At 38.1% G+C, this 18,486-nt stretch overlaps 1 protein-coding gene across 1 annotated transcript in view; it reads right to left on the reverse strand.

Annotated features, from left to right (window-relative positions):
- Positions 1-18,486, reverse strand: part of cacna1db (calcium channel, voltage-dependent, L type, alpha 1D subunit, b) — a 180,394-nt gene that overhangs the window by 15,608 nt on the left and 146,300 nt on the right. Inside the window, exons 36-43 of the mRNA XM_069659609.1 lie at positions 17,436-17,532; positions 17,217-17,319; positions 16,373-16,474; positions 8,211-8,347; positions 7,081-7,197; positions 6,363-6,799; positions 5,234-5,383; positions 4,954-5,111 (exon numbers count right to left, since the gene is read on the reverse strand). Coding sequence (XP_069515710.1) covers positions 4,954-5,111; positions 5,234-5,383; positions 6,363-6,799; positions 7,081-7,197; positions 8,211-8,347; positions 16,373-16,474; positions 17,217-17,319; positions 17,436-17,532 — 1,301 coding nt within the window. The remainder of the gene's footprint in view (positions 1-4,953; positions 5,112-5,233; positions 5,384-6,362; positions 6,800-7,080; positions 7,198-8,210; positions 8,348-16,372; positions 16,475-17,216; positions 17,320-17,435; positions 17,533-18,486) is intronic.

The raw sequence follows: 18,486 nt of genomic DNA on the forward strand, positions 1-18,486 counted from the left end.
ATACCCGTTGGCTATTTCACCGTGAGCAATTTGGGGACAAGGACCCCAAGGACATATAGACTTGTAGACTGCGGGAGGTACACAAAGCTTAAAACCAAAAAAGTGACCAGATAAGTCATATATTACTGGAGTCTAACTGAGATTTTCTTTGTTTATCAGAGACTTGGCTCCATGATAATTCTAAATTGGCTGCTCTAGTCATTTCGTGTCATGCAATAAGATTCAATGGCAAAATCCAAACGATAAATGTGAGTCGCCTCATAGGTCCTATATACCTATAGTTCTTCTATCAACCACCATCCTCAAACATGAGCTTGTATGATAAATTCAGGAAGGTGTTATGTCAATGTGGTTTTTAATAAGAGGTCATTGTAATCTTGACTTAAACTTGGATGACAAGTCTTCAAAGAAAAAACGAAAGCAAATTAATGATGGTTTTAATTTGGTTCAAATAGTTAAAGGGCCAACAGGAATTACAAACAACGACACCCAAATCAGCCTAATATTTAGCAACAGACCAGAAAGAATTACATAATTACATAATATGATAACTGGGCTGTCAGACCATAATATGGTGCTTATCTCAAGAAAGTTAACCTGCAGGCATTTTACTTCTCATGATGGCAAAAAGGAATACTTTGGCATCCTGGAAAATAAGCAAGAGAACTTTAAAGCAAAACATAAACAGGGACAACGTAGTCCTTGAAAATGAGGAATAAATATCTAGTCAAAATTTTACTGAATAAATCCAATCTACAATGAATGCATTTTCAATAAAAATAAAACATATAAACAACAAACAGACTCTTCCCTGGATGAACGATAATATCCAAAAATTAATGAAGGAACGGGACAATGCTATAAAAAAAGCCACAAAATTAAAGCTGTCCCATAGTAGGCATACATTTGCAATGGTAAGAAACAGGGTTATAAATGCACTGGACTTATATAGCGCTTTTCTAGTCTTCCAACCAGTCAAAGCTGCTTTTACACTACATGTCACATTCACACACTCATTCACACACTGATGGCAAAGGCCAAAGTGCTTATTTCCAATCAGATCTATGGCCATTCATACCCGATGGCTATGCAGTTTGGGGCTCAGTGTCTTGCCCAAGGAAACTCTGACATGTTACTGTAGCAGTCAGGGATCAAACCTCGAACGTTCCGATTGAGAGGCGACCGACTCCGACTGACTGATGTGGCACAGGCCCTCAATCATTACTTTGTTGAGTGAGTGGCTTGAGTTAAAGTACTGGAGTTCTTGCTTTTAAAAATACTTAAGTATTCAAAGTACTTTTTAAAAACATCTCAAAACGTATTTTCACAATACATGAGTCAAGAATACATGAGTGTACATTCTGCTGAGTTATGTTTATTTAGAAATCATTATTTGCATTTTAAACTCACATGCTACAGATTTCCAGGTTTGCAGCTCCAAAATAATAGGAACAATAATAGGAACAACCAAAAGTGCCTGATGACCAGGGAAAAAGTCTGCCATAGCCATCATTACCACCACAAAATGAACTGCCTGATCTGATTGATGTTTGCTCTGCATTTGCTCTACGTTCAACCGTGGAGACGCACAAGGTACAGGTACGGCAACACCACTAAGACAAACCACACGCAGAACTACACGAACAGAGTTCTTCTTATGGATTTTAGAAGGAAAAAAAAATTCATGAGCTGACTTCAGAGCAAAAGTAGCAAGTAATGAAAACATTCATAGATATGTAGTGGAGTCAAAAGTCAGATATTGTCTTTCAAATGTAGTGGAGTAAAAGTAATACGTTTCCCCCAACAATAATACTCAAGTAAAATACAGATACTCACAAAATGTACTTAAGTACAGTACTTAAGTAAATTTACTTTGTTACTGTCCACCCCTGTTTATTGATAAAGACTAATTTATTGTTTTAGATAATTTATCGAGTTTCGAACGAGGGCTGTCGTGTGTTCATCTGCATGCAGGCTCTACGAATCTTGCGTTTTGCTTTCAAAGATTTTACCCCAAATGTTAGAAAGCTACCTGGATATTTTTTGAGTGCAGTTCTCTCTGGAGATCATGAAACAGATGGAGCTACTTTCAGGAGAAAGACTCAAAGCTGTCTCAGAATACAAATAGGAGTACAGATAGATTCAAACCTCAGCTTTAAAACCAACATTAAAAAGGTCTGTACTAAAGTAAAGTTCAATGTGGCAAATTTCAGGTTTACCAGAAGCTTAGTTAGTTATTCTTCCACGCAATGGTTCTCTCCCACATCACCTATTGTCTCATAAGCTGGTCCAATGCACACTCTATAACCTTAAAACAACTGGAATCACTATATAAAGAAGCACTTAAAACTTTTCACAATAAGCCATTCAGTTTTCAACATGCCATATTATTATAAAGAAATATAATCTGCCTAGCTGGGAAAACCTCATCAAATACAAAAATGTCTGCCTACGATTACGTATGATTTCACCCGAATTTCCCCCCTGGGGATCAATAAAGTACGGTGGCCGGCAAGGGCAAACCCACTGCAACAGCCCAAACGATTTCGATTAGAAGAAACGCGCTGCAAATACAGAAACGATGCAAAGTCAAAAAAACACAAACCCAGAAAACACATGCAAAAGAAAAACGCTGCAAATACAGCCCTCACAACGGAAGTGCTCCAGGCCTGCAGGGGGCGCTCGGTGTGACAGGTTTATTATATAAACGGGAGAGAGAGGGAGACGAGACAGTGAATTTATTACTTCTCAGACTTTCTAATGTTAGAGCGGAGAGTCTCTGTTGGTCATGTACTACTGACAACTTTAAAACATGAGCAAAGAATTCACAACTTTTGTTGAGACACGGCTCCGGATCAACTGATAGCTTTGCTAAAGTAACCGCTGCTAATTGTAGCTTCTGTTAGCCGTGCAGCTAGCGGTTCTTTATGATTACTCTGTCCGGCTCGGCGTCAAATTGTTTAAAGGGAAGATAAATATGTAAAAGGTTATTACGGTGAAAACCAACACTGCTGCTGCAAATAAGGCAAGAGAGGAATGCTGCAAAAAAAAATTGATAATGTAACAACAACATATACATTTCTTACACACTAACAATGATGCACATAATTTCACTTGTATACAGGATCCACAGTTAGGTCAGATACATTAACTTCATGAATGAAATGCGAGGAAATAACTTTATTTGGCCAAATATAATTAAAATGAATTAATAAATTTGATTTAATCAGTGATAAATACCTACAGACTAATCAATTTAAACATCTGCGGGGGGGCTCTTTCATATATTAATCACTAACTGAATGCATAGACTCCGTGATGCGAAGGCATTCAGTCCCAGCTACTTACTGCACGGCTTAATTCTGTGTCTTTACATGTGTAAAGTTACGTCTCGAAAACTTTCCATATACACATAACCTCAGCTGCGAATCTATATTAACCGCGGAAGATATCGTCGTTAGGACATAATTAAAGAAGGCAGCTTCGTGACACAGAAAACAGCCCCCTGGACTCTGACATCGGGGTTGATTAGCATCAGTTCGTGCCCATCTCCAGGGGGCCTAAGCGGGGGTTCGGATGGGAAATCTCACTGGTGCCGAACCCAGCAAGAAAACCACCGCGCTACTGTCTTCCCTGATCTCAATCTGAGTGGTGTTGGTCTCGGTCCTTTATGGTAGCGGCCCGGCCGTAGCTTCCACTGCGGACAAGATAACCCAAAACACCCGAACTACCTTTTGCTAGTTGAGTTAACACTAACACTTTACTGTACTCGGAGCCCGATACCTGATAGAGTCATAAAGAACCGCTAGCTGCACGGCTAACAGAAGCTACAATTAGCAGCGGTTACTTTAGCAAAGCTGTCAGTTGATCAGGAGCCGTGTCTCAACAAAAGTTGTGAAATCTTTGCTCATGTTTTAAAGTTGTCAGTAGTACATGACATTAGAATGTTACACGTTGCTGGAGCGGAGAGTAAATTCACTGTCTCATCTCCTTCTCTCTCCCGTTAATAATAAACCTGTCACACCGAGCGCCCCCTACAGGCCTGGAGCACTTCCGTTGTGAGGGCTGTATTTGCAGCGTTTTTCTTTTGCATGTGTTTTCTGGGTTTGTGTGTTTCTGACTTCGCATCGTTTCTGTATTTGCAGCGCGTTTGATGTTAATGTATTTGTTTTGGCTTTTTGCAGCAGGTTTTTTCATTTGCAGCGCGTTTCCGTCGTTGCATTTGTTTTGGACTTTTGCATGTGTTTTTTAATTTACATCGTTTCTGAACTTGCAGCTCGTTTCTTCTAATCGAAATCGTTTTGGCTGTTGCAGCACGTTTGCCCTTGCCGGCCACCGTAATAAAGGACTAGCTTATCTTATCTTTAGCAAATCTACTGCAAAATGAGCAACTAGAGGTGCAACTAGGTCGGGACTGCACAATCTCCTTCATAAAATCTGTGTTTAGTCAGGCCGCCTTTTCCTTCAGAGCATCATATCAATGGAATTCAGTAAAACAGTCAATAAGACAGTCCCTATCATTATTCTTTGAAGTGTTGTCAAGAAATGGCTTGTTGATAACCAAACATGTCAACACTGACTGCTCAAACTGTTTGCATATCACCTGTGAATCAGATTCTGTCCACTCATGTTGTTTACCATTGTCTGTATTGTAAGCTTTTATCACAAACTAGTATATTTTTAACTATTGTGCCTATTGAATTTTTTTTTTGTTTTAGGATGCCAACAACACCTGACAAAAGGAACAACCGCTGAAGACTAGCCTTTTGGCTAACCCGGGTGCATTTACATTTTGTTTGAATGTTGATTAATGCACATTGTCCTCTTCTTCAAATAAATGATCAACGAATGTATTAAATATGAACTGTCAGTGAATCTCAATCACATCTCAATAACTCAACAAAAAATGAAAAAGAAACAGTAAAACGCACTTTTTGAGCTGTAGCATACTACCTTGAGGTGAGGGTAAAAACCATCTCCCGGATGAACGTCTGCTATCTTGGAAGATTGGCTGCTGGTCATCATCATAGGAACCATCATGCTGATGGTCTCCCCTGGAAACCTCAAGGTCCAAGCCTCTTTCTGTATCATGGTTGTCCTTGTTGGACAACCTCCAAAATGAAATGATCAGAACTTAACATCTTTACAAGGGCCTTTTTCAATTAAAGTGAACTAGCAAATGAATTACAATACAATTAAAATATTTTGAGGGGGAAAATGTTTGACTTGGTACCTGTCCCTTGTGAGCTTGATGTTGTCTTTGTGAAACTCCTCCCCACTGTAGTACTCTCCTGATCCTTGTTCTTCATCACTGTCCCTGCCCCAAGGATCATCTTGGAGAGATATAGGACGAACTCTACCGCCGCTTTCTGACTTTGCATCACTGCGTCAAAGAAACAATCCATCAAACATTGATCAGTAAAAAATTCAACAGTAATACATACATAACAATTAGATGTCAGAAGAATTAGCTTTTTTCTTTCTTTACATATTTGAAGTTTATGGCAATAATGCATCAACATTAATTTTGTGAAACACAGACTTTGTTGAATCATTATGAGGCCTGACCCTAAAATGCTAATTTACTTTTACATGTATAGAGACCAACACAAACTGTCTCTTGCTGTTCACCAGGAAGAAACGTTCACGGCATGTTTTGTGAAACACCTACCACCAAAAACAATCAATTGTGAAATGAATCCCTTTTAAGTTATTATATTATGCATATACCCAATGTAGGCCTCATAGAAGTGTGTCTTGCTGCAAGGAGAGGAATGGGAAAATCAGACAGGATTATTTGCAACAGGAGAGCAGGACACAAATTAAAATGTTTAAAAATTACTATAGTTACTCTTACAACTACTTTTATTATAAAAGTTGCCACTGAAACAATTTCTTCTGTAGAAATGACTTCCAATGAAAACCATTTAAAGCAAAGTCGGTGAATTATCCATAGTACCAATTTCATCAACCTGCATCATTATAAGGGGGGCAATGATGTCAGTTAAAGGGTTGTATCTCATAACCCAAGGCTTATTCATTCTTCATTCTCTTTCATTTGCCTCCCCAGAAAACCCTGAAGAGGCAAATGAAAGAGAAAAAATTCAAAATATTTGAAAACATTTATATGGCACCTTTTAGTCCGAAGGCATCAGATTTTGACCAGAAAGAAGAATGCTTGGAATAAAGATGATGTTCGTCCACTTTGAGTCTCACATTGTGATATATGGAGGACTCTTTGACAGAAAGGAGTCAACACTTTCTATCCCCATGGTGGTAAAAATCTCTGCAAAAATATCTATAATAATAAATGGTTCTGTTTAGTACATTGTGACGTCCTTTTTAGGTCTCAAGTCACTGACCTTGTGGAGTGGGACTTCCGAGGCTTGTCTTGTACCCCTTTGTTGACAGTGGTCACAGATGTTCCATTTTTAGTTGAGGTCGGATGGTGTTGCCTTAACAAAAACTGCTGCTGCTTCCCATTGGCCATGGAGAGAAGTGAGGGCAAGTTGGCATTGTTGAGGTTGGCATTGGAGGGTATTGGTGATTGATGGCAAAAGGAAATACAGTGAGGATGACTATATGGATGAGGGTTGTGATGATGATTATACTGGATGGGTGACAAGTTAGTCTCTGTTCCCCTTCCTCTGTTATCTTCGTTGGCTCTCAGGCCTGTTTGTTTTGTTTCAGTTGAGATGCTGGTGGAAAAGGGTAAAATCTTTAGGGGACGTTGGGTGACAGTGGTTTGGCGGAAGTAGCCTTGCTGATCCACATTGTTCCCAAAAAGACCACCATTACGCTGCAGAGACACCATAAACCAATGAAAACGGTGAAAAAACAGCATAATAAATTACACTTAACTGTTCAAAGATGCTGGTTAGAAGAAAAAGCAGATGTCTCCGACTTTTTCTTTTCACATACACCTGTCAGACTTTCTCAAAATCCCCTTCCATGACACAATCCATTATGTACTTTCCTTTTTTTCATTAGGTTTCATTAAGCTTGCATTCTTGCTGCTACCACTGTAGTAAAGTATTTAATGTCTTAAAAATATTTCTGAAGTGGATCTTCAAGGTTTACCCTGTAGATTTCTTCCTCTTCATCAACATTCGCATCTACCAGCCCCTCCTCTTGCAGGTCACATGATATAGCTCGACGGATCTCTGGTCCAATGTCATGCAGTGTGCGCAGGCCAGCCTATAAAGAGAGTAGCTGTAATACCAATTCTACCTTTTGTATTCATGTGTATCTATCTGGTTTAGAGAAAGTGAGAGTTACTGTTGGCATACATTTAACTTTTTTTAAATGCAAACATGTCTCTGTCCCAACTCTGTTCATACAAGAGAGCGTTTCATAAGCACTGTAAACATTGCTTAAAAGGTATTCAGAGTGAGTGTGTATAGTTCTCAGGGGAACTATTTATCTGGTAATAAGTAGTTCTTAATTACAATGAAAAAAATCCAGTTGCTGGAATGCGGGTGTAAAATGCTAGAAATCTGTTAAATAATTTGATGAATAACTCAAAAGGGGCAAATCCCTTTGATAACCTTTGACAAGATTCAGACTCTCTTGTTATAAAGATAATAAGACTTCTCAGTTCTTGAGATAGGCTTTGGAAACTTGTGCTGGATTTTGACATGATGGCAAAGAAGAGCCATGCATATCTCTGTAACTTTGTCAACATGGTCATAACTTTTTAAAGCTTTTAAAAGGATTGTTTAGGAACTTAACTCTAAACTTTATTGTTGGCTTCCTGGCCCCAGTATTTTAGAAAATATATTTATATATCTAAACAGAAACTGACCACAGTATATTTCTTGTGTTGTCACATGGATGAATTCATCAAAACTGTACTTATTGCTATATATTACTGGTGCTAAGTAAAAACATGTATTTTGAATTTTGGTGAAGCAACCCTTTCAATTCACTTAAATTACCCACTTAAAGTTAGTGCAGAACCCTTGGTTTCTGTTAAGGAATGTCTTTGTTAGATCTCTAATAAGAAAACTCTGTATAAGCTGAAGATACCTAAGGGGATAATAATGGAGACCTGGGGAAGGACTAAATAACAATCCAGACAAAACAAAGACATCGTTCCAATCTGAGTCTTCCAACATACTGGTTTTAATTATTTCAATGTCGTAAATCTATGGGACAGTAATCCATGGGATTCCAATGAACATGAGAATGATACATTGTACTTTACTGACCTGTAGAGCCAAGGTGGTGTTCAGCCTCTCCCATGAGCGCCTTCCCACAAGACCTTGCTCTTTGCGCCTCTTGAACTTCCTGAAGTAGTCCTGTATCAGGAAGGTGGCATAGAACTTCCCCACTGTTACCTCGTCATCTGAGTGAACAGACCAGACACACCAAAGCCTCATGGATAAACACCAAAATACCTCTACACAATATTTCTCTACGATCTTGCCAACTATTATATCACCTTCTAGGATCACAGGAACACATCTAGGCAAGAAAGGCAAATTACATTAAAAGTATCAAAACTGATTAATTAACAGTAAAATTGTTGAAGTATCATTGCAGTCTACCATGGTATGAAAACAATTTATTGTCTCAGAAAAAAATACTAGTGTTCCAATCGAAATGAAAAGAATACTAACCAATGTTCATGTACTGCCATAAATCCTCAGTGATTTATTTAAAGAAATGTATGACTTATCTGGACCTTATACATTACTACACTATATCATGGGTCAGGAGTAAATCATGGCTGTCTTGACAGAGAGAAAGGCATAGTTTTCAATTAAATCTTTGCGAAATTAAACAATGGGGCAGGCAAACGTCATTTTTGGCACTGTTTTGGTTTCACAACTTAATGCCTGTAATGTTGGTTTAGGTGCTCTAATAACAGAGTATTGTGTTATTACAAAAGTATGTGCGAATCTGTAAAACTCTGAAAATTAAAGTACCATGAACACTCAAACCAGGTTTTATCTAACAAGAGGTAATATCTACACTTGCAGCTCTTATCTTACTTTATCTCTATAAATACATCTATGTGGTGAAGAAACAATGCTCCCATACACAAAAAGAAAGTATACACACAGTGGTTAATGTGAGCTAATGCATATGAACTCTTTTGACCTCATACCCCTAAATGTACCAAATCAGACTTTAATTAATAATTATTTTCTATTACAGTCATTAACAACTATATTGAACAGTCAGATACATAGACTCAGACATAACCTTATTGTCAATTTAAATAAGTATATCCTTCTACTACCACACATACCAGTGCTACATCTTGACTGGAGAGTTAAAACATGCAACCTTAACTATTTTGCAAATAGACATGCAGAACTGTTTTTATATCCGAAAAAAACATCTAGCAGGAAGCACATGCAAGAAGGCAACAAAGTCAAGACTTTAGGGGAGCAGTGAGGATCAGACCTAAGGCTACCTTCTTGAGGATGAACACACAATCTACATTTAAGATAACATAAGTTAAGCTTTATTGCTCCCCCATAGGGAAAATGTACTCGTCATTTAACCAGAAAACAAGCTGTGACTATACGTGCAGTCTGCAATGCTAGTAAAGTGTGAGTCTGATTCACTCAGATAAGTGTTTGCTAAAGTAAACAGGGGGAACGGACTAAACAAGAAAAAGAAGGCTGAATCACAGTGGGTAGAAAATGTCAGTTTCTTTTTCCGTAGCCACCCTTTATTTACTAAGTAATCAAGTCACGATGGCAGATGTCAGTGAGATGATAGTTTTAAGACAGAGGCATGATTTTATCCAACCGTAAAAAAAAAAAGATCTAGCATAATCTACAGCAGCTGACACAGCCAGACAGAAACCATAAAATAATCTGTTAAGAAAGAAAACCTGTGACCAAAAATATATTGCACGATGTAAACTTTCTTTTTTCTTCTTTTTTTTTTTTACTGAGTCAGAACTTGCTGATGTCCCATTTTCACTAATCTATATAATATGGATAGATCATCTGACATCTTCAATTCTCTGATTCTCTAATCCAGATTTCAAATGTACAAACATAAGTATTTATTGGTACCTATGTATTTAACTTTAATTCAGTTGAGTTATATTTTCCTAATAACTCTTTTTTAATGCATTTCTCAGTTTGAAACAAGTGATCCTCCATAAAAGCAGAAATTATTCTTCATAATACATTAACCTGACACGGGTCACTGTACAGTAAATTTTGTGCCCATGGGTGAGAGCAGGTTCTCTTTCAAAGCAGAGTTTAAAGAAAGAGGTAACAGTAGTTTCACGCCACCAAACTAAAACAGTACTGCCCCAGAGAGCTTAGGATGGCAGACAGAGAAGGGAAGAAGGCCAGTAATGACTAAGCATGCTACTGAAACAGAAGAAGCTGTGGAAGAGAAAGGCTTGGCAGAAAATACTTAAAAAGATAGAGAAGAGGGGTTAGCAAACTAATACACTCAAAGACATGCATTTGAATGAAGTTTGGCAAGTCCTTTAACACAGCAACGCTGAAGCATTAGAAGCATAGCAGTACACAGAAACAAATTCTAATTTTTAAAAGGGGCTATAAGTAAGATTTTATATTTATTCATCAATCAAATCTCATTTTTTATTGCCAATGTGTGAAGGGATAGTAGAGGAACTGAAAAATTGAGACCTTCCCCAACTTCCTCCATTGCCTCTAACAGTCTGTGGGCTGATTTCTATGTAAAGCACTCAGGACGGTTTTTCCGCGAAAATGAGAGGATGTGACGTATATGCATGCTCGCGCCTACCTCTGCCTAGAGCTCAGTCAACAGTGTGCAACACGAGACAAAGCAAACTGTAAATGGAGAAGGATAATACCAACAAACGACCGGCACCCACAACAACACCAACACAAAGTACACGCAAGAATAAAAAAACAAACAAACAAATTATTTATTGAAGCCCATCTGGCCAAACAGGAATGTGACAGACGTCAGGGGAAAACTAGAGTCAATATCAGCAGGGCATGTGAATCATGGAGAGACCTTCGTTGTTTTTGGAGATAAAAACAGACCCACAACTGGCTTTCTTGTTACGCGTTGTAAGCTTGTTGTTAGCTCTGTAGTAAGTAAAACTCATTGTTGTCATAGAAATAAAACCTGTGTGCAGCGTTTTTTCTCTCACAGCAAAAGTGCTTCATCCCAGCTCTCTCTAGCCCTGCCCTGGCTGGCTAATGTTAGCTAATTCTTGTGATGATTTGCTGGTTCGCCGGCGTAATTTGTTCTTTGGTTACGAAGCACAATAGTTGGCTAACCTTAGCATGCTTGCTAACGTTCTGACTACCAAACTACTATGTATTTTGTTGGCTTGCAGACAAGCTAAACAGTTAGGCAACGTAGCCAAATACTGTTGAGTGGATAACATCTACTAACTCACACAGACTCCCAGGGCTGATCTGGCTGGTAATTGAGTAATTTGGCGTTTTGATTATGAAGCACAATGCCAGATCCATGAAATGTGGTTATGTTAGAGCTAGTTAGCTTACCTTGCTCGCTAACGTTATGACCAAAATACTATCCGAGTGTGTATGTCAGTTGTCTAGCTTGACGAATAACTTCGCCAGCTAACATGATACTAACTTAGGTATTATGACAAACAGCGTTGATTTTGGACAACGATAAACACGTCTCGTCAGTGGAAAGTAAACAGAGCTGGTGAGTTCCGAGATTAAGCATGCTCAGTTTCGCGTGTCTTCGGTAAACCCCGGATGCTCGTTCATGCGTATGGGTGTCTGCGCGAGCGCGTACAAGAAGGTTGACTGCAGTTCACTCAACGGCCAACCGTGTCACTAGGAATGAGGATTTTTACATAGTTACATGTAGCCCCTTTAATTTAAAATAAGGTAAAACATTGATATTCAAAAACTGTAAAAAGTACTGAAATAAGTATTTGCAGACACTAAAAATTATTTTTCTTTTACAGCTGTTCTAAGGTGTCAACAATAATGTCAGAGTAGCCATGAATTAGTTCATATTAATAAACCACTTCTACGTAAACTGTAAAAATTCTACATCAAATTGCTCACAGCTATCCAAAACTGGGCTTCTGTTGAAAATGTTGGTAAAGATGATTGAAAAAAAAAAAAAGGATCCTCAGGACAAACGGAAAACCCCCCAGGTGTGCTGAGGTTTAACCTGTACCAGCAGCATTAGAAAACAAGTATACAACATATAAAACATCACCTTTTAAAATTTTAAAAGCTTTTTTGAGGGTTCTAACGTGACATAAAACTCAACATGACAGAGAGGAAGTGCTAGGGGATATGCAGTATGAGGTGCAGCAAGATTTATGATAGGGAAATAAGGGTTTATGAGAGAATAGTTCAATTGTGACTTGCTGATATGATAAGAGTTTCTGAGAAATGTTGAGGAAGTGCTCTACATGGTTACAGTCCCCCTATCTATCTCATTTAGTAGGCTATGGTCAGAAAGTGGGCCATGCTGCTTCAGAAAAGCATAAACAGGATGCTGACAGCCTTAAATGGTTTAACCCTTAATACCTCTAACTTAAAGTGATACACCTCCCGAAATCTGGCTGGTGTTTAGTTTACATAACCACTATGTAGACTTTGCTTTAAAATGTTTGTTATCGTTGCAGTGGGCAACAGCAGGCACAGTTTGAAAATAGGTTTAAAAAATACAATGAATGATGGCTAAATATACAAAGTGCTTCACTTTCATTGTGTTGATATGGTGCATGCTGTCACACTAAAAAACATTTTTGGTACAATTTTCCCTCTCTGAAAACAGTATTATTCACATGAGAATGTATTTGAAATGTGTGTATATGTCAGTGATTTCCTTTCTAAATAAACTAAGGGAATAGTATTTGCATTGAAATGCCTGTCCTTTGTTTGTCATAATTCCTTCTGTTAAACAAGGATGTAGGATTGTTTTTAGTTTGACCTCTGTCAATGCACATTTGAAGTAACACATTAAAAAAATTTTTTTTTAAATCAAATAAGACTTTTTTGAGTCTGGTGGCAACTGCAGTCCTCGTATGAGACTGCAAAGAGCAGCTTGTTTTCAAACCAAATGAGTTTATAAACTGTAAAGAGAGGGACACAGAGAGGTCACATTTTCCTTACCAATATAGTACAGCTACTACTGAAATGTCCCTAGTTACAAAAAATTAAACATTACAAAGGCAGCAACCTATGCACTTTGAACCTGCAATGGAGGTCACTCTGCCATCATTATGTCAGTCACTGTTATCAGAGGTTCCTGGCTTCGGTGTGGTTCATATACTTCACTGATAAACCTGAGAGTAATATAGAGTTACATTAGACTTCGTGACCAAATGACCAGTTCTTGTTTCAAGTCCAAACTTCCATCCATAGGCTCTATCTCTGCTTTCTCTCTTTTACTCTCTCTCCGGGCAAGGGGAATGTAGTCTTGGAAATAAAAACAGACCCACAGCTGGCTTTCTTGTTACGCGTTGTAAGCTTGTTGTTAGCTCTGTAGTAAGTAAAACTCATTGTTGTCACAGAAACAACACCTGTGTGCAGCGTTTTTTCTCTCACAGCAAAAGTGCTTCATCCCAGCTCTCTCTAGCCCTGCCCTGCCTGGCTAATGTTAGCTAATTCTTGTGATGATTTGCTGGTTCGCCGGCGTAATTTGGCCTTTGGTTACGAAGCACAATAGGTGGCTAACCTTAGCATGCTTGCTAACGTTCTGACTACCAAAATACTTTGTATTTTGTTTGCTTGCAGACAAGCTAAACAGTTAGGCAACGTAGCCAAATACTGTTGAGTGGATATCATGTACTAACTTAAGCAGACTCCCAGAGCTGATATGGCTGGTAATTGAGTAATTTGGCGTTTTGATTATGAAGCACAATGCCAGATCCATGAAATCTGGTTATGTTAGAGCTAGTTAGCTTACCTTGCTCGCTAACGTTATGACCAATATACTATCCGAGTGTGTATGTCAGTTGTCTAGCTTGACAAATAACTTCGCCAGCTAACATGATACTAACTTAGGAATTATGACAAACAGTGTTGATTTTGGACAACGATAAACACGTCTCGTCAGTGGAAAGTAAACAGAGCTGGTGAGTTCCGAGATTAAGCATGCTCAGTTTCGTGTGTCTTCGGTAAACCCCGGATGCTCGTTCATGCGTACAAGAAGGTTGACTGCAGTTCACTCAACGACCAACCGTGTCACTAGGAATGAGGATTTTTTGAAAGTTACATGTAGCCCCTTTCATTTAAAATAAGGTAAAACATTGATATTCAAAAACTGTAAAAAGTACTGAAATAAGTATTTGCAGACACTAAAAATTATTTTTCTTTTACAGCTGTTCTAAGGTGTCAACAATAATGTCAGAGTAGCCATGAATTAGTTCATATTAATAAACCACTTCTACGTAAATGAAAAATTCTACATCAAAGTGCTCACAGCTATCAAAAACTGGGCTTCTGTTGAAAATGTTGTTAAGGATGATTGAAAAAAAAAAAGGATCCTCAGGACAAACAGAAAACCCCCCAGGTGTGCTGAGGTTTAACCTGTACCAGCAGCATTAGAAAACAAGTATACAACATATAAAACATCACCTTTTAAAATTTTAAAAGCTTTTTTGAGGGTTCTAACGTGACATAAAACTCAACATGACAGAGAGGAAGTGCTAGGGGATATGCAGTATGAGGTGCAGCAAGATTTATGATAGGGAAATAAGGGTTTATGAGAGAATAGTTCAATTGTGACTTGCTGATATGATAAGAGTTTTTGAGAAATGTTGAGGAAGTGCTCTACATGGTTACAGTCCCCCTATCTATCTCATTTAGTAGGCTGTGGTCAGAAAGTGGGCCATGCTGCTTCAGAAAAGCATAAACAGAATGCTGACACCCTTAGATGGTTTAACCCTTAATATCTCTAACTTAAAGTGATACACCTCCCGAAATCTGGCTGGTGTTTAGTTTACATAACCACTATGTAGACTTTGCTTTAAAAAGTTTGTTATCGTTGCAGTGGGCAACAGCAGGCACAGTTGGAAAATAGGTTTAAAAAATACAATGAATGATGGCTAAATTATATAAAGTGCTTCACTTTCATGGTGTTGATATGGTGCATGCTGTCACACTGTTATAATTCACTAGGACACTTAAAAAACATTTTTGGTACAATTTTCCCTCTCTGAAAACAGTATTATTCACATGAGAGTGTATTTCAAATGTGTGTATATGTCAGTGATAGTATTTGCATTGAAATGCCTGTCCTTTGTTTGTCATAATTCCTTCTGTTAAACACGGATGTAGGATTGTTTTTAGTTTGACCTCTGTCAATGCACATTTGCAGTAACACATAAAAATAAAAAAAATAAAAAATCAAATAAGACTTTTTTGAGTCTGGTGGCAACTGCAGTCCTCGAATGAGACTGCAAAGAGCAGCTTGTTTTCAAACCAAATGAGTTTATAAACTGTAAAGAGAGGGACACAGAGAGGTCACATTTTCCTTACCAATATAGTACAGCTACTACTGAAATGTCCCTAGTTACAAAAAATTAAACATTACAAAGGCAGCAACCTATGCACTTTGAACCTGCAATGGAGGTCATCATTATGTCAGTCTCTGTTATCAGAGGTTCGATCCCTGACTGCTACAGTTACATGTCGAAGTAGGCAAGGCACTGAACACAAAGAGTACGGTCTAGACCTGCTCTTTTTGTAAAGTGTCTTGAGATAACTTTGGTTATGATTTGGCACGAATAAATACAAAATACAAATAAAAGTTGATTGAATTTTGACTGAACCTGAACATGTTGTGTGAAAGTGCTTTGAGTGGTCATAAGACAAAAAAAGCGCAATTTAAGTACAGTCCATTTACCATTTCCCTTTGCAACTGTTTCTTGGCCAACATATAAACATGAAATAACTCTCCCTATTTTGGTGAAATCTCATACTGGTAAACATTTTTAGATATAAATACAATATTTTTGGATTTGGTTTACAACTAATTAATCTTTTTAACCTATTCAATTTTACCAACAGCAGTGATAAAATAATATTCACCTTATTGAAGTTTTTTATTGAGTAATTTCATACTTCCGTATTGAGGCATAGAGAGTGCATAACTCTTTTGATTTGAACACGGGTTACATTAAACTACTTTTAGATATAATAATATATACTATGTTGAAGTCATTTTTGTTCATGAATTAATGAATACATTTTGTGTTATCCTTACGTACATGAAGGCATTTCAACAACAAATTGGTTCAGTAAAAGAACACCAGAATGCAGGAAATAAGGTGTTCAAATTACTTGAGAAGAGAGAGTTTTCACCAATATTTAATAAAAACCTTTGCTATTGTAAGGGAAATTAGCATTTATGCAGTGTTTCCCCTTGGGGCCTTTTGTGTGTAAGAACCACTGACCGCCTGCAGGGGGCACTACTTGGTCAAGCAGCTTCATGCTGGTCCTCTTCCAGATCTTCTTTATCACTGCTCTAAGCTCCTCATTGGCTTGCTCCAGGTTACCTTGGAATAGCACAAAAGGTTTCTTTGGTTAGATGCATGCAGGAACTGAAAGTATGAAATCTCTGTTACATATTCTGACAAACACACTCACAATATAAATCTTGACATTTATGGTCATTTTGTACACATACACATAATTCATTAAGATATATGAGTCTTTGTGAGCCTTTTTTTTTTTTTTTTTACAGGAAACTTACCATAAAATTAAATGTTTTTTACTTTCATAGCTTACAGTGTCGGTAAAAAGAGATCCTTTCAGCTGCATTATTTCCTCCATCTCATGTGCCTCTCCCTGTCTCATAAATATTCTGGTATTTGAACTAACTTGTAATTTAGCAACCCCACCTCCCGCCCAATAATAATAATAATAATAATAATAATAATAATAATAATAATAACTTTATTTATATAGCACTAATCTAAACAAGGTTACAAAGTGCTTTACAGAATACATAGAATAGATGACAGCTGGAATAGGCTCCAGCCCCCCTGCGACCCTGAACAGCATAAGCGGTATAAATAATGGATGGCTGGATGGATGGATGTCATTGAGCAGTCTCATAGCTGTATTCATAATGTTCTGCTGAAACCTATTTCATAGTGAAAGTCCTTCCTTTTCCCTATAATGTGCACCTCCAAAATTGACGACCAAATAGCAACAATCTATATGAAGAAAGATATATATATATATATATATATATATATATATATATAATGGGTTGACTGATGAGAGTACACTCACCCTCAGTTTTAATCTTTAGAGCAGTTCGGACCAGAGCAAACAAGGTGGCATTAAACATAACTGTTCCATCACTGTTCAAGGGCATGTTCATCGCTACCAGACGCTGCAACAGAATTCAAGTACATTAATTATTACATACATACATTATTATTAACAAGGACAACATTTTACAAAACAGTCATACACATTTTTGTGTGTCTTTAAGTTGTGGAAACCCACCTTACAAGCCACCCTGTGAGGGCAGAGCTTGCCAAAGCCCAGCGGAGGCTGGATCCTCCTCAGCAGAGTAACCACATCAAGGTGCTTTATCCTTCCCCTGACAACAAAACATACTTGTAACTATCTAAAACTCATGATTTCAGCATATCAAATAATTATTTTAGCTCCCTATGTCTACCATTGAAAAAAACAAACAAACTTCAAAATTGTTGATATTGATAACCCAAAACGAAACTACTGAAAATGGCTCGTTTCGTTTTATCATTTTAGACCAATGACTGTATATATAGATGGACAACGCGTCTCCATCTGCTCCCATTGTACGTAATTGGTGCCAAAATAGCCCCTGCGATAGGTGCTGCTATCTTGCGATGGTGACGTCATATAGAGCCAGAGTCTGCGCAGTAGAGATCGGTGAGTGATTCTGCTAACCCAAACACACACTTAACTTACCGAAAAAACAGCAAGGATCCCGCACACCGGCAGGTTTAACAGCAGAATAGCTTCTCTGTGTTGGTCTGAGGTTAACGTTCACAGGTATGGAAACTTCAATGACTGTAGTGATTGTTTTAGTTACATTTCTACTCGCGGATCGTCCTCCGCTCTGCTCACCCAGAACTGATTGGCTGCAGGAGCCTAATTTGTCAACAGAGCTGTCAATCATAATTTTTACGGCAGCAAATAACTAATCAAAAATAAACTTGTCAGACAAATGAACACTTGGACGTAAGTCAGCATGATAATAACTAGCTATAATGACAATGACAAATTTATCGGGCGTGTATTTTGATTTTATAGTTTGACCCATTTCCCACCTGTTAACATGGAGGAGGCGGGCTTTATGACCTATACTGCAGCCAGTCAGCAGGGGGCGCCCGAAATGTTTTGGCTTCACTTTTAGGGAGCTGTCATGTCGTCCATCTTTTTATACAGCTGCTTCCCAAATCTCTTATTTGATAGCTCCTCGCTCGAACCGGAAGTAGTTCCGGAGCCGCCATATTGAGGATCGTCTCAAAGCTCTTATCGCTGCTCGGAGGAGCGAGGAGCGAGG

The sequence above is a fragment of the Semicossyphus pulcher genome, unplaced genomic scaffold, assembly GCF_022749685.1.
Source record: "Semicossyphus pulcher isolate SPU_LCO1_2020_fin unplaced genomic scaffold, fSemPul1.0.p SCAF_13, whole genome shotgun sequence".
In the NCBI taxonomy this organism is placed as follows: domain Eukaryota; kingdom Metazoa; phylum Chordata; class Actinopteri; order Labriformes; family Labridae; genus Semicossyphus; species Semicossyphus pulcher.